This window comes from Typopeltis vanoorti, chromosome 4 (assembly GCF_054136105.1).
Source record: "Typopeltis vanoorti isolate ZY-2024b chromosome 4, IOZ_Tvanoo_1.0, whole genome shotgun sequence".
Classification (NCBI taxonomy): Eukaryota; Metazoa; Arthropoda; class Arachnida; order Uropygi; family Thelyphonidae; genus Typopeltis; species Typopeltis vanoorti.
The window spans coordinates 130,237,898-130,254,146 of NC_143552.1; the positions used below are offsets into that span (position 1 = coordinate 130,237,898).

General features: G+C 33.4%; 1 protein-coding gene across 3 annotated transcripts in view; it reads left to right on the plus strand.

Annotated features, from left to right (window-relative positions):
• Positions 1-16,249, plus strand: part of Dis3l2 (Dis3 like 3'-5' exoribonuclease 2) — a 592,606-nt gene that overhangs the window by 205,801 nt on the left and 370,556 nt on the right. For all 3 annotated transcript variants that reach the window (XM_090392002.1, XM_090392000.1, XM_090392001.1), the window contains exon 7: positions 13,065-13,166. In XM_090392002.1, the coding sequence (XP_090248128.1) occupies positions 13,065-13,166 (102 nt within the window). The remainder of the gene's footprint in view (positions 1-13,064; positions 13,167-16,249) is intronic.

The window sequence follows — 16,249 nt, forward strand, 5'->3', positions numbered from 1 at the left end:
TTCCTTCATTTTTAAAAACCTTAATTATTTTAATAGCTGATGTCCCCCCCCACTCAATTGGATAAAATGAAACCTTTATTTAGTGAAATTCATGTATCAAACTCTATGATATGTGCTATTTTAATTATCATTAATTTGCATTAACATTTTTTTTTATCAATTTCTTTAAATTATTTTTTTCTTGAAAGAATTCATGCATTAATTCATACTAATCTGAGGAAATTATCAGCCAATAATTTTAACTACTCTTTTTTTAAGGTAATTGTTTTATCTGTTATTTACCTTTTGCTTTAAAAAAAATGGGTGCACGTCACTTTTTTTTTGTTGATGTTTTCTCTTTAGTGAATTATACATAGATTTGTGTTACCTTCTTTTTATTACATTTTAGACGATGCTTAATATTTACAGATTTAATCCTAATCATATTCCAGTTTATAAAAATTAGTGTATGTATGACATTTTATTTCAAGATCTTCATATAGTTGTTTTTTTTATGTTTGATGTAGCATGGAGACTGGATGTTTTCTGTATGCTCACATGTTTAAAAGTCTGTTTCCTCCCACATTATGTTACCCTGCTCGTTTTCTCTTCACCTGTGAAATACTAATATGGTAAAAAACCTAAATAAATGGAGAGTCACTGCATTAACTGCAGAACTCTTCTCATAGGAATTTCCTTTCTTCAGTTTCTATTCTTTTCTCTTCTGCATATTTTATGGTCCATTTTTCACTTCTATGTATCAGAGAAAGTCGGGCCAGAACTTTATAAATTTTATTGTTTTATGCTTTTGAACTTGATTAGATTGGGCATATTGATCACATTCATCTTCCAGAAGTTTGAAATTTTAGTATCAATGTCGGCTCCTTCTGTGTATGATATAAAGCATCTAAGGTATTTGAAGCAGTTAATTTTTTCTAAAATTTTATTTTCAGTAATTTTATTACTGACTTGAGATAGTCTTTTAAAACTCGTGATTTTCATATTATCTGTTGATATATTATATTTTATCTGTAAAATCTCATGAAAAGAATGAAAATTAATTTACTGGGCTGTTGCAAGACAACTTCCTCAAACAGCATGTGACAGAAGGAACTCAAGATCAAAGAGTGTTAGATTTGATTATAGTGTCAGAGAGCATTTCATTAAAGATGTAATTTTTCTGCCATGGTTGGGGACAGTGATCATGTGGTACTCACTTGGGAAGTGACTATGTTTATGAATGTTCCATTCAGAAAAGGTTATGTGCTAAACTACAAATCAGAAAATTATGACCAACTGAAGAGTATACTAAGGTCAGCGGAATGTTGATTGCTAGATGGGAAGAATATCAACAGTGCATGGGAAGCCTTTAAAAAATACTTAAATGACCTGAACGTGTCCCAAGAGTTCAAAGAATAAATAGGGTAGTAGGAGCCAAATGGATGTGTAATCTTATCAAGCAAGAGACTTGTAAGAAAAGGCTTATTTGAAAGGAGTACCATGTGCATAAGGATGATATCTGTTATGAAAATTATAAGCAGCAGGCTAGAAGAACTGTTGAATGGAAAGCTAAGTCTGAATATTAAAAGCAACTGGCTCTGCAAGCTAAAGACAGCCCACAAGAATTCTATCAATATGTTACAAGCAAAAGAATAACCCTTCTAAATGCAGATGGTGTGAGGATGACAGATGCAGAAGAGGTTGCTCAACTAATGAGTGCCCATAAAAGCTATCAATCTGGTGTATGCAACATTGAGCTCACTGCTACCTCTTCACCGGATCAAGAAACTCAGGTGTATGAAGAAGAGGTATCAGAGCTGTTGCATAAACTGAATAAGAGTTCAGCAATAGGGACTGATGGGATATCAGCATGGGTGCTAAAAGTGTGTTCAACTGCCTATTCCTTTGACCAGGCTGTTTAATATGAGTCTCAGAACAGGGAAGATTCTGCAGGAATGGAAAGAATGTGTGGTAATTCCATTACACAAGGGTGCAAAGACTGATCTATCCAACTGTTGACCAATTAGTATCTCAGGAGTGGTGGTGAAGATTTTGGAAAAAATGGTTAGGACTTGCATTCAGAAATTGGTTGACAGTGAATCTCTAATTTGCATCAAACAGCATGGGTTTACTAAGGGAAGGTCATGTTTTAGCAACTTTCTTATATTCTATAATAATGTTACCATGGAGTTAGACAATGATACTTTTGGATTTTGCTATGGCTTTTGGAAGAATACATGGTAGACTGTTGCATAAATTGGAGAACATGGGTTTGCAATATGAAATGTTAGCATGGATAAGAGGATGGCTGACTGACAGATATCAAAAAGTATGCGGGGAGATGTGAGTCTACAAGATTTAAGTTAACTAGTGGTGTACCCCACTGTTATTCATTGTCTACATTAATGATATTGGGAAGGATTTGACATGCAACATACAACTATTTGTTGTATGTTGCATGTCAAAGATTGGTAGGATAATCAGGAATGCTGCTGATATGCAAGACAGTAGAATCCACTTATTGTGATCATGGATAATATCATCACTTAGCTGTTATCAAAATCAGTCAGTAAAAAAAAAAAAAAAACTTTTATTATTATTAGACACCTCCAGGGAGTCCAAAGACTCATCGAGGGAGAGTGTGCCAACAGCATCGAACGATTGAACGTCTTCCAACTACAAACCGCACTCAAACTTGCTTAATTTTTTTTTTTTTCGTGAGCCATTAGTATCAGAGGCTCTACCAATCGACCAAATATGTCTACTATAATCAAAGTTCCAGTTATTATTATCAAAATCCTCAGATGTTTAGCCTTTTGCATCTCAGAATTAAGAGCTTTAAGGGTTAATCAGGAGAACATTTGTCAAATTCTGACTTTTGTCTTTTGTGTTAATCTTCTTTTAATCTTATTCTTCCGTAAATGTTATATCTTCCAGGCAAATGCATGTGGGTATTTTTGTTTAATCTTAATCTTTCATAAATCTTAAATCTTCCAGGCAAATGCAGTTTAGGTATAAATACAGTTGAATTGTGATTTTTCGAGTTTCCTGCTCTCTACCAGTAAATGAATTTGACTTTAAGTGCTCAAACAACTCTTAGCATTATGGCAGAAGCAAACAAAAAAATGTAAAGATTTATCTTTTCAAGAAACGCAAAGAATTATGGAGTGCTACGATAAGTTCACCAAACTGAGTCTGCATAGTGTGGCTATACATTTCAAAATTTCACAACCACTCTTGTGTAAGATCTTAAAAAAACAGATCAAATATTGAAACTTCAGCTCTTACTAATTGAGAACGTGGATTGGAAGAGAGCCCGATCTGGTAAGGATACTGAAGTTGAGTCAGCATTAAAAATTTGGTTTAGTAATGTTTGTGGAAAGAATACTTCAATTAATGGGCCTTTGATGCGTCAAAAAGCAGAAGAAGAAGGAGGTGCAAAAACAATGGGCAAAGAAAATTTCACTGCAACTGATGGATGGTTTAACAGGTGGAAAAAAAGAGAGAGTCGATACTCTCTCATTTTTTCAACCTGTACAAGCATATTTATGGTGAAGAAAAAGGTTCTGATTTTTTATCAGCCGATGTGTGCATTAAGACTGGGTGGGCAAAAATTATTGCTCAATATTCTCCCAAGCATTTTACAATGCTGATGAAACAAGACTCTATTTTCTTGCAATGCCCGAGCATACTTATTTGTTTAAAAATGAAAGTACTCATCATCATCATCATCATGTTTGTCAAGGATTTAGGCCTAGAGTGGCCTGTTCTGGCCTTAGAAGTCATCAGTGAATCTCTTATGAGGACGTCCTGGTTTTCTTTTTCCTAGTGGTTTGTAATTTAAGACTTGTGTTGGTAATCTTTCTGCTTTCATTCTTTCAATATGTTCCATCCATTTATGTTTATATTTTTTTAAAAATATATTAAAAAAAAAAAAGTACTAAAGGATTTAAATCTTCAAATGAGCTAGTGACAATTTTTTGTTGTGCTAATATGAAAGGTGATAAACAAGAGCTAGTGATTGGAAAAAAGTAAAATTCTTTGGTGTTTTAAAGGTGTCAAAAGTTTGTCTGTTGACTACTTGTTCTAGTGCAAATGCTTGAATGACTAATGCCATTTCAATTAGTTCAATTGGTTAGTTAAGTGGGATCTTAAAGTGAAAATTGTCTTGTTAATAGATAACTGCAATGCGCACACAATTTATCATTAAAGAACATCAAAGTAATCTTCTTGCCTTCGAACACTACATCATTAATTAAATCATATGAGCTTTTAAAGCTTATTATCACAGGGAAGTTCATGTGAGAATTATAGCTGATCTTGATTATATAAAAGACCAATCTGATGCAAGTGCAAGTGCAAAAAACGATTTCTCTTCTTGACGCATTGCATTTGGCAGCAATGTCATGGAAGCAAGTCTCAGAGAAGACACTTGAAAACTGCTTCCAAAACCGTGGATTTTTTTTAAAACGAACTCTGAAGCTCCTTCTTCTGAATCATTTGAATATCTTACAAATGAAATTTTTGATAAAAACCCCAGACGGTATGTTAAAAGTAGAATTTGAAAATTGGTTGGATATTAATAACAACGTTGAAGTGGTGGCTACAGTGTTGGAAATATGTCAAGCTACTTCCAATGAGAACTTTAAACTAGTAGAAAAAAGTGAACCTGATACAAGTATAGAAGAACATATTTGAAAAGCTCCTCCAACCAATACCCAGATGCAAGAAGCTCTACAAATACTTCGTCAAGGTGTGCAACATAGAGCAACAAATTTTGAAAGGTATTATGAGTGTGAGCAATTTATTCATGAACTACTATATTTAAACACATGACAGACAACAATAGATAAGTTTTTAAAATAAATTTTATGTTGTTGCTTAATTAAAAGCTGTTTATAACAATAAATTAAATTAAATAATAATGTTCACAACAATAAATTGAAATGAATGATGCAATTTTTATTGTTATTGTTATCAAAAAGCAACTGTCCCAAAGTGATGACAATAAGTGGTGTCTACTTGCAGCATGATTTGAATAGGCTGGAATTGTGGGCATATGAAAAGGCATATCAGTTCCATGTCAGTAAACGTGAAATGGTCTAACATGGGATTTTTCGTAGTTTTTATTTAGTTAATTTTAAACCATCTCGTGGGTATTCTCAGATCATTACTTTGTAATAGATAATGATCTGTTTCTGTTTTTTTCCTTCTAAATACCTTGCTGTCTAGTATCATGTTAGATGTTTTCCTGTTAGCTATTATATAATATAGTCTGTTATAATTTTTTGGATTTCTTGCTTTGTAAATGAATTTATGGCAGTCTATATTTTTGAAAAAAAGCATTTAGTAATTTTTAAATTATTACATGGAAAAATCTAAATCTGTATTCATTTCTATTTCATATGAGTTCATTCCTATATTTCTGGTTTTGTGACTCCATGGAGGTCAAGAGAGAATAATAATATCCCATTATTAAAAGATAGCTATTCATTGGTTTCTTTTATTTTTTATAAATCTGAATAGAAGACATTAATAATTTTTGTCCTTCCTTTGGGAGATAGTCACTATTAACATCCAGGAAGCCTTGACTGATTTCTAATCCTGTTTCTAGAATTCTCTATTCCAGTATTTATTGATCCATCCATCCAATTCTCATCTACCCTTACATGGATGTTGAGTCATCTAATTAGGTGTTTTAGGCAATTTAATGCAGCTGGCTTGCCATTTCCTGTAAGGGTAAGTATTTTATGTCTGTAGATATGTGTGTGTTCATGAGGCCAGTTTTGCTTGTTTTAAGGGAATGAAAAAAACTCAAGATGAAACAAAGGCCATCCAGTGTTTATAATGTGGGATATTCAGTTTAACAGTGATGTGTTAATAATGACATACAGGTGGAATATATTTAGAAATTTGTGATATTCAGTAACATATCTATAACATGGGAATCTTCCCAGAAATAATACCTCTAATATTCAGTAATTATTTACACGTTTACTAGTATGCTAATAAGTTTGATTATTTAATGAAATTTACATTTGTCATTGCATTTATTGTTAAGATGTTTGCTGTTTACCTAAAAAGTATTTTTTATATATATTAAGTATTTAAAATTAGACTTTGAAAAAGCATTTGACAAAGTTAAAAGAAACATATTATTTAACATATTAAAAGAAAGACAAATACCAAATAATATCTTAAAAGCTATCACAAGTATATATGAAGATAATCAAATACAAATAAGATTAAATCACGAGCTATCATATACAAGAGAGATAAACCAAGGGGTCCGACGGGGATGTCCCCTCTCAGCAACTCTTTTTAATATCTACTTAAAAAATGGAATAAAAATTTTCATCAAGGAATTAAACTTTCCCCTACAGTAAACTTAAACACTCTCCTCTTTGCTGACGACCAAATAATAATTACAAATTTTGAAGATAAACTACAGAAAGCTATTTTAGATCTAAATGAGATATCCAAAGATTATGGTATGATAATATCAACAGAAAAATCAAAAACTATGGCCTTTAAAGGACAAGATCCAGCAAGAACTAAAATAGTTATAGATAACAAGATTTTAGAACAGGTGAATTCATTTAACTACCTAGGATGTACGATCACATATGAAAATGAAAAAGATATAAACGTAAAAATTGCAAAATATTTAAAAATAACAGGTGTAATTAACTCTATATTTAAACCAAACCTAGTTCCAAAACAAACCAGACCAAAAGTATACAATACATTAGCCCTACCAGTCTTAATGTATGGAAGCGAAATCTGGACAATATAACAAAAAGACAAACAAAGATTAACAACAGCAGGAAGTTTATGAGAAAAACTGCAAAGTATGCCCTATTTGATCACAAAAGAAACAAAGAAATTATGAAAGAATTAAACCAAGAACCAGTAATAGAAAAAATTAAAAATATAAACATAAATGGATGGAACACGTTCAAAGAATGAGAACAGAAAGATTACCAAAACAAGCCTTAAAATACAAGCCATTAGGAAAAAGAAAACCAGGACGTCCTCTTAACGATTCAACGATGACTTCTAAGGCCGGAACAGGCCATGCTAGGCCTAAATCCTTGATATGCATGATGATGATGATGATGAAGTATTTAAAATGCCTCATCATACATTTTAAATTTGCAATTAGGACATTTATATATGTGCTTATTGCCAAATTCTTATCTAGGTGACTCCTCTTGCACTTTTATCTCTTCATGTTGTTATGTTGCATACAGCAGGTCGATAGATCTTAGTGAATTAAGCATTCGATATTTGAACAATCATATCTGCTTCTGACATACTGCCTACATTTGGTCAAGTTTCTTCCACATCTAGCCAAATAACATTGTATAGTTCCAAACTATTTATGTTTAAAAATTTTCTGTCAAATGTGGAGTTTTCTGATTCTTTTAAGAGCATTGAAGAAACTGTCTGCATGGTATTTTGTTTGACTAAGTGGCTGGTTTGCCTTTTTGAAAAATCACTAACAGTTGTTTGAATAAAGTTTAAAAAATATCTAAGAGAAAATAGATTCTTATTGCAAAGGGATATGTCTTCATTTTCTTTAACAAACCTTTTGATATTACAGCATCATCTCCTTTTCCATTGTCTATTTCCTCCAAATGCATTACCACTCCAGAGGTTATTAACATGTGCATTTTACGTTCTCACTCTATTAGACACCCACTTTACTGCATGCAGATACGTGAACTTGATGTTTTTTTTTTGCTTAAACAAGCAAAAGAACTGAAAAAAGTAGCAACCATGTTAAAACTAACATGGTTGCTACTTTTTTCAGTTCTTTCAGTTTTTTTGATGAATCCTGATGAAATATATTTACTTTTTTTTAACCACCATTTTGATTTCAGCAGCAAAGAGAAGAACATGATTAACAAAATTTAAAACAGCCAGATTAAATTCAAATTATGTGTAATAGTGTGTTGATATAAAATTTAGCATGTTTTGCTTGACTTTTGCCACTTGCTCATTGTTAGTAGGCATTGGAAAACAGATGAAGCATGCTACCTGCTTGATCTGTTCATTACCTACTAATTCATTACCAGTCCTCCTTGGAAAGAATAGCATTTCACTCTGTAGTTTATCACAATGTCCTGCACCCATTGAATTTTAGAAAGGAATTATGGAAATAAATACCTCCTTTCAGTTTTTATCAGTTATGAAGGATAAGTTTTTCCAAATTCAAAATACTTCTAGATGCTTCTGCAAATATTTTGCAGAAGCATCTAGAAGTATACTCACTCTTACTGGTGTCTTTGATTTTCCTTATACTACTGGGCGTGGACCTGTATCTACTGTCATGCTTATTTAGTTATTGGAGGATATATCGAGATTTTAGGGTCAGTAAATGGTTCATTGAATTTAGTTATATGATAGTCTGTATTAAAAAGGCACTTAAGATGTTCAACCAGTTTAGAATCCATCTTTCTTTGGAAGCAAGCTAGAGGTATGTGTGTGTATTTTCTTGTGATATCTGACCAAGTCTATGTCACAGCTTTTTATGAGAATGGATGTTAATGAGAACCCTAAATGTCTCCACTTTGAAAGGTCCTACCGAGAAAACTTTGTCATAATCTACAGTTACTGTTAGCAGCCCAGGATAATACTTTTTTAAAAAAAATTACAAATTGCAACTTCATCTTCACATCACTTGAATGCTTTCTTTCTTCGAAGGCAAACTATCAAATAAGATATTATTTGATGTTTTTCACTTGATAACATAACCGAAAACATTTTTCCAATGATTTTATTACTTTCTGGTCCCTTATATATGCCTTCAATCTTGCACTATTTCACAAAACAAAAAAGTGTAGTTTGTGTTGTGTTTCCTTTTATTTATTGTTCATAATGAAGGATATATTTATGTAAATTATCTATAAACAATAATCCATTCAATAGGAAGGACAAATAATATAATTTACTTAAATAAAACAATAGTTACTTAGAGTCCGAATAATAAATCAAGTAGGGGTTAAATGGATGAATAACACCATTAAGCTTGAGCTGCAAAAAAAGAAACAATTGTGAAGGGAATTTAAGAAGAAAGATGACCGGCAGGCACATGAACGGTATAAAGCGTAGGCCAGAAGGGTAACGAGTTTGGTAAGAAAAACAAAAGCGGATTATGAAAGAACATTAGCCATACAGGCTAAAGAGAATCCCAAACAGTTTTTTCGATATGTTGCAAGTAAAAGAAAAAATGTATATGGCAGAATGATTTTAAAGAATGCTGATGGTAGGGAAGTAACCAAATCAGTTGATATAGTGGATGAGTGAGCACTTTTCAAGAGTATAGCATCCAGGTGGATGCTATATACATTGCAGGAATGAATGAACCAATAGCTTATACGGGAATTGTGGTGAATGAAGTGGAGGTGAATAGTCTATTACAAAACCTCAATATCAATGCATCTGTGGGATTGGATGGTATACCAGCTTGTGTTGTACGTGACGCGGCTAAAGAATTGTCATTGCCCTTGACCATTTTGTTTAATTTGAGTCTCGGGTCTGGGCTAATCCCGGGGGGGGTGAAAAGAGGGGAAAATAGTTCCACTGCATAAAGGAGGTTCCAAGACTGTTGTGGTAAATTACCGACCGATCAGGAATCATTGTTCAAGGTCTTGGAGAAAATAATCAAGAGGAAAATACAGGATTGGATAGATGAAAATGGGATACTGTATGGGGGTCAGCATGGTTTTGTGAAGGGTAGATCATGCCTCAGTAACTTGCTCACGTTTTATAACACAGTGACGGCTGAACTGGATAAGGGTAATGGGTTTACAGTGATTCTACTGGCCCTTGCCAAGGCCTTTGACAGGATACCACATGGAACTCTAATCAGTAAACTGAAGCAGATGGGGATGGATATAGGATTGGTGAGATGGATAGGAGGGTGGTTGATGGAGAGTTATTAGAGAGTGGTTTATTCAGGAGTAGAGTCCAAAAGACGGTCTGTGACTAGTGGTGTGCTGCAGGGTTTTGTTCTTGGACCACTACTGTTCAATTTGTTCATTAATGATATAGGAAAGGATCTGAGAGGAAGTGTTCATTTGTTTGCTGATGATGCAAAGTTGGGTAAAGCATTAGTGAGTGCACAGGATGTCAAAATTTTGCAGGATGATTTGGATAGTTTGGAGGACTGGGCTAAGGAGAATGGATGTCAATTTAATGTGACAAAGTCTAAGGTTATGCATTTTGGGGTGAAAAGATTAGCAGAAGTATATCACATTGGTGGAACCATACTCCAGGAGATTGACGAGGCCAGGGATTTGGGAGTGTTGGTGGGTAGGGAGTTGAAGTTTAGGGGGCACATCGCAAACGTGGCTAAATCAGCTCATCAAATCACTTGGTTACTAAAAAATACTTTAACAAACAGGTTATTGTTCCTCTGTATTGAGCCTTGATAAGATCCCCATCTGGACTACTGTGCCCAGATATGGGCACCAGGGTTTCTTCATGATGGGGAGGAGGTGGAGAGGATCCAGAAATGAGTTGCAGAAATTCGTTGATAGTGGAAAAGGGGTGATATGATTGAGACATTCAAATTACTGAAGGTTTCTATAAGATTAATTCAGAAGATATTTTTGAGAATAGGACTGGTGGTGGGTGGGTGGACTAGGGGGCCATACATGGAAGCTGGGCAAGAGTGTGGTTAGCAATGGTGTTAGAGCTTGGTTTTTTACTTGGAGAGTGGTGAATGAGTGGAATAAGCTGCCAGAGTCTGTTGTGGGTGCCATGACTGGGAATGAATTCAAGGCGAAGTATGATAGATACTGTGTGAATGTTGAATAGTTGTTCTTCACATGATGTTAGGGTCTCTCTCGATGAGTCTGTCGACTCCTTGGAGTTGCCCGTAATAATAATAGTTACCACTCACTACAGAGTCATTCTCAGACTCATCTTTGTGAAATGATTGTATTTTTTAAGTAATAGTATTAAAAATCCTTTTCATTATGTATTCAAGTATATTTAATTACACTAAGCTAATTTATGTTGTGAATTGTGAAAATAAGCTTCTGCCAATAATATATTACAGTCGAGTTAAAAAGGATGTAAGAATATAAATTTGCCTTATTTTGTATTACAAATTCATCTTGTGAAATTATTATTTTATTTATTTATTATTAATTTTTTTGTTTGTTTAAAGTATCCCTGATTTTTTATATGAAGAATGGTGACGACACTTTCACTGACGACTTGTAGTAAATTACCATTAATAAAATACTTTATCTACAATGTCCTAAATCCATAATGCATTCATAGCCTATAAATTAAAATGTCAAGAAATTATATTTTTGGTTTAATCCTTTATCCAAGTGTAAGCAAACAAAGTTTGTGCGTGAGGTATTTTCACGACTGGACTACTTCTATATAGAGGTTAACGATTTCACATGAGTTGCACCTTAGTATCCCATAATGTGAAGCACCCCCCCCCCTTTCATCAGTGGGAGCCAGACTCAGAAGAGATACTGAGGTTGAAGTAATACAGAAGTCATATATTTCCTATATACAAATAGTAAAAAGGTGTGTCATCTTATTATTAAAATACTCTGAATCAGAGATAGATGGCGAAAGTGTAAGTGAAAAAACTTTCATTATCTGCCTCTGACCCTCAATATTATTAAGGATATGATGTATCTTCATAGTTGAAATAACCCATAATGGTGCTTTTTAGTAGTATTTAAGGTTTGTCTGTCTGTTCAGTCCTCTTCAGAATGACCTTGACTTGTAGCAGCTTGAAACTTCTTTCCTTTTGCAAAAAGATTACACATTTTATGATGTACCTAAAAATGAGAAATATAAATATCAAGTTTGCATGGTAATTTGCTCTCATCCTTATTAAATTTTACATATTGCTAGTACTAAGATTTATTTTTAGGTGCCTTCTTCCTGCAGATAATTCCAGAAGTACAGCAGTTCCTTAGTTATCTAATAATACTGCTAATTTGCATTTGCTTGATATTCTAATCAGTTAATTAGAGTACTATAAATTTGTCCAGATAACATAACATGGAAACATTGCACAGTTTGCCTGGCTTGATTGGCCAAATGGTAACATTTGGCCAACCAGGCCAAGCTGCATGTTCAAATATTGCCCTAAGCATATATTTTTGTGATTGTCTTTAGGTTGTAGATGAATTTCATTACCTGCTGTGAGACGGGTGCCCTGTTTTATTCGTATGCTTTCACTAACTTAAAAAGTTCTTTGGTTTTTAGCTCTATCAGGGTTTGCAAACTATGTAAAAAGTGAATAAAATTTTAAAAAATTCTTAAACCATCTATGGCAATAAGGTGGTATAGGTTTACAACCTTTCATGGGTGGGAGATACGTTAAAAAAAAAAAAAAAATTTTTTTTATCTGACCAATTTCAAACATTTTTGTTTGAAATTGAATTTCAAACAAAAATGTTTGAAATTCAAACATTTACAAGAATCTGTTAACCGAATGTATATTCGCCATATATCTGTTGTTGTAATTTTGATCTGAAGTTCAAGACTTGTGTTGTTGAAAGAATTTTTTTTCTTCTTTTCCTCCCCTTTTTTGATTTAATTGGACTATTATGATATTATGCTAACAGTTCCTCTCTGGCTCGATAGAATTTAATGAAATTTCGTACTTAAGATCTCTACTAAAATTTTCAGGTTATTTCAGTTTTTGATATTATTTGAACCTTTTAAAGGCAAACAGACCAAAAATAATCTAAGTTCAGTAGTCGTGACTTAATGCAGTAAATTAAGCATTCTCTCAACTGCTTTATGTGACACTGACTGAGACTATCTTAGCTGTTCATTTAAGTTCCAGTTATGTACAAATTTTATTGCATTTTGTAAATTTTATGATATAATTGCATCTGTGGATAGGGTAGGGTTAGGCATATATTTGGGTAGCTTTAGCAGTTGACATATAAATGAAAATGTTAGCATGTGTTATTGTTAAATTAATTAAAAGTATCCAAAACAAAATGTTAACTTGAACCTTTTCATTTTGAATAAGAATGTAACCATTAAGTATCTATAATAGTGGTAAATAGTTTCATATGTTTTACTAGGACGGTCTGATGGACATATATATTGGAGGCATACTTGATAGGAACAGAGCTCTTAATGGGGATATTGTGGTAATCAAAGAAAATCCCCCTGAAAAATGGAAGGTATGAATTTCTTACTGAATGATGATTATTTTCTTGAATAGTGGAGAAAGTAATAAAGATTAGAAAGTTTTGATTTTTTTTTTTTCATAATTCACAAGACTCGGATTTTAAATATACCCATTCGTATATTAATTTATGAGAAATATTTAACATAGAATTTATAAGATGTATTTATTATAGAAGATCTCTACTCATTCTTGATCCAGTTTAATTGTATCAACTTTTCGTGGATGAGAGTTGTCAAGTTCACTCAACACTCTGCAAGGAGTAAACCTTGACATAAATTACTACTGAGTGAGATAGTTTATAATTAGCACACAAACATGAACAGCATTTGAAATGAAAATGTTGAAAATGAATTTAGGTGGAAGTCGAATCATGGTCTGCTGTGATTATTGTCATCAGTGATATTCCTGTCTAATTAAGATTACATTACTTCTACTAATATTATCACTCTTACCAACAATTTCCTGCATATTATCAGATTAATTTCACACTATAGCCAACATAACATCTTGCTTGTTGTAACAAGTTACTGAAAATTCCAAACTAAATTCTTATAGTCATCATGCTGTTCTGAAGTAAATTCACTATAGCAAACTATTCACTATAACTGTTTCTTTGGTACTTACAAGCTTCCCGTTGTGAGCATCAGTTTTGTCAGGTTTACAGTATTATGAGTGTCAAATCTTACAAATGTAAACTCTGACAGTATTGGAGGTCTTTTGGCCTGCAGCTTACTGCATCAGTCTGCCATATCTTGATCTTCTGCTGGCATCAGATACCTGTTGTTTTTTTAACCTTTCTTCCAATTGTTAAATGGACCATATTGTCTTAAATTAGCTCTTTTCATTGTTGATTGCTAATGTCAAATTCCTTTCTGTGTTCATTTCTAACATGATTCGTTTGTCATTGATGCTCTGATTTTTCTAAACTCCTATATCTGTAGTTTCCAGTCTGATCAATGGTTTTATTTCTAACTCTCCATACCATAGGTTAAAATTGGTTCAAAAACTGTATACAACAAGTTTAGTGTTTTGGCTAATTTTCCTGTCCCTACCCATATAAATTTATTCAGCTGGTTCCTCAAGCCAGCTTTGCTTATTGTATGCATACCAGCCACTGAATTAGAAACCATTCTGCAAATATATGTAAACATCACTTATGCAGCATATATGAAAAATACTTGGTCACGTGTATCATCATGTGTTCTAGACAACTATTTAAGAATGCTGCTGGTCAGTAATTATTAATAGTGTTGATCATCATCATCCCATAGTTCACAAAGAACCTTGGAGTAGATATTAAGAAATGTTGCTTACAGAAATCTTCCACTCACTTCTTGATTGACACTTTGCTTTTAGCTCTGTAAGTAAAGTATCGGTCCAACTTTTTATATTGTCTATCCAGTTTATTCTAGGTCTGCCTGTTTTTCGAGTTTCTGGAATAAGTCCTTCAAATGCCTAACCAATTTGCATTGGTTAGCCATTAGATCTGTTGATATGGCCAAGCCACATAAGTTGTTTCCTTCGAATCTCAGTTATGATGTTATCTTTCAGAACGGCGAAAGAACTGATTATCACAGTGTTCATCACAATGGGAAAAAAACAAAGGATCTTTCAGAGTTTAATAAATGGTTTATTGTGGGTGCCCATCTGGCTGGAGCTACGATTTTGAAAATAGCAGAGCTGACTAGTTTCTCAAAGGGTAAGATATCTCGGGTGTTTAATCAGTGGGAAAATTAACTACTTAGCATTATACATGTCATAAGGATGTGTGCATTGCATTATGAAATACTAAGGCAATCGGTGCAACATCATCAGCCTCTATATACAATAGCCCAGTTGTGAATGCAAGAATATAATTTCTTAGCATCTTTAATTGAAGAGCATTGGTATTGATGGTCACATGCCTATGTGGAAACCATGGATTTCGTGAAGAACCAGAAAGTTCATCTACAGTGGTGTCAGGAACACTGACTGGACACTGGAAGACTGAAAAAAGTTGTGCAGTTCAACAAATCACTGTACACCTTGTTCTGTACTGATGGTAGGCAGAGAGTTTGATGGGAACCATGTGAAGCAATAAACTCAGCTTACCTTGTAAACACGACTTAAGGTTCTGAAGGTGGTGTCATGGCATGTTGATCTTCTGATATGGCCAAGCCACATAAGATGTTTCCTTTGAATCTTAGTTATGATGTTATCTTTTGGATTGGCAAAAGAACTGATTCTTTATTACATTGTTAGTGAAATAGGCCAACCAGTCCAGACTAGGTAATACTTTTGTATTATGGATCCTTAGATGATGTTTTTTGTTTTTTTACTAACAGCTCTGGCATTTTTGATGGTTGAGTATTTTTTCATGTGTGGAACTGGTGGTAGTCTGAAGAGAAAGAATATGCAGAAGATATACTGTTTAAGAGTTTGGAGTTTGGAAAATGAAGTTTAGTGAACATTCACCAGGTAAAGTTGCAAAACATACTTTACTACACAAAAATAAATTCAAGCGTTAGAAGTTATTCACTGATTAGCCATATTGGTGAGGGATGCATATTTGTTCAATTTAGGTGCATTCATCGTAGTCAAATGCTACCATGAATCTGGGAAACTCAATTGCTCTACCTCAAGAACACCCAACTAATATAATAACAATATGAGCGAATATGAATTCCCAGAAGCTGGGAAGGGATGAAGGGGAGAATGGAGACTCATCTGCACTAATCACATTCCCTCAGCACTTACATAATAGTAATAAAATGTCTAAATGATTATGTATAGAGTATTTTGTTTTAGATAATAATGTTGCTCCCATCACTGGAAATTGCCATGTAACTTGGAAGAAATATTGGATGTAATTAAACATAGTTTTTTTGGTTTTTTTTTTTTTTTTTAGGTCAAAGTAAATATACTTGACAGCATATAATAAATTTAGTTTAATCCTTTATCCAAGTGTGAGCAAACAAAGTTTGTGCCTGAAAATATCTTCAGGACTGAATATGGTGTTGTACTACCTTACTGGGATATATTTTATATCCCAGGTGTTGGTGTTGTACTACCTTATGGTGTTGTACTACCTTACTG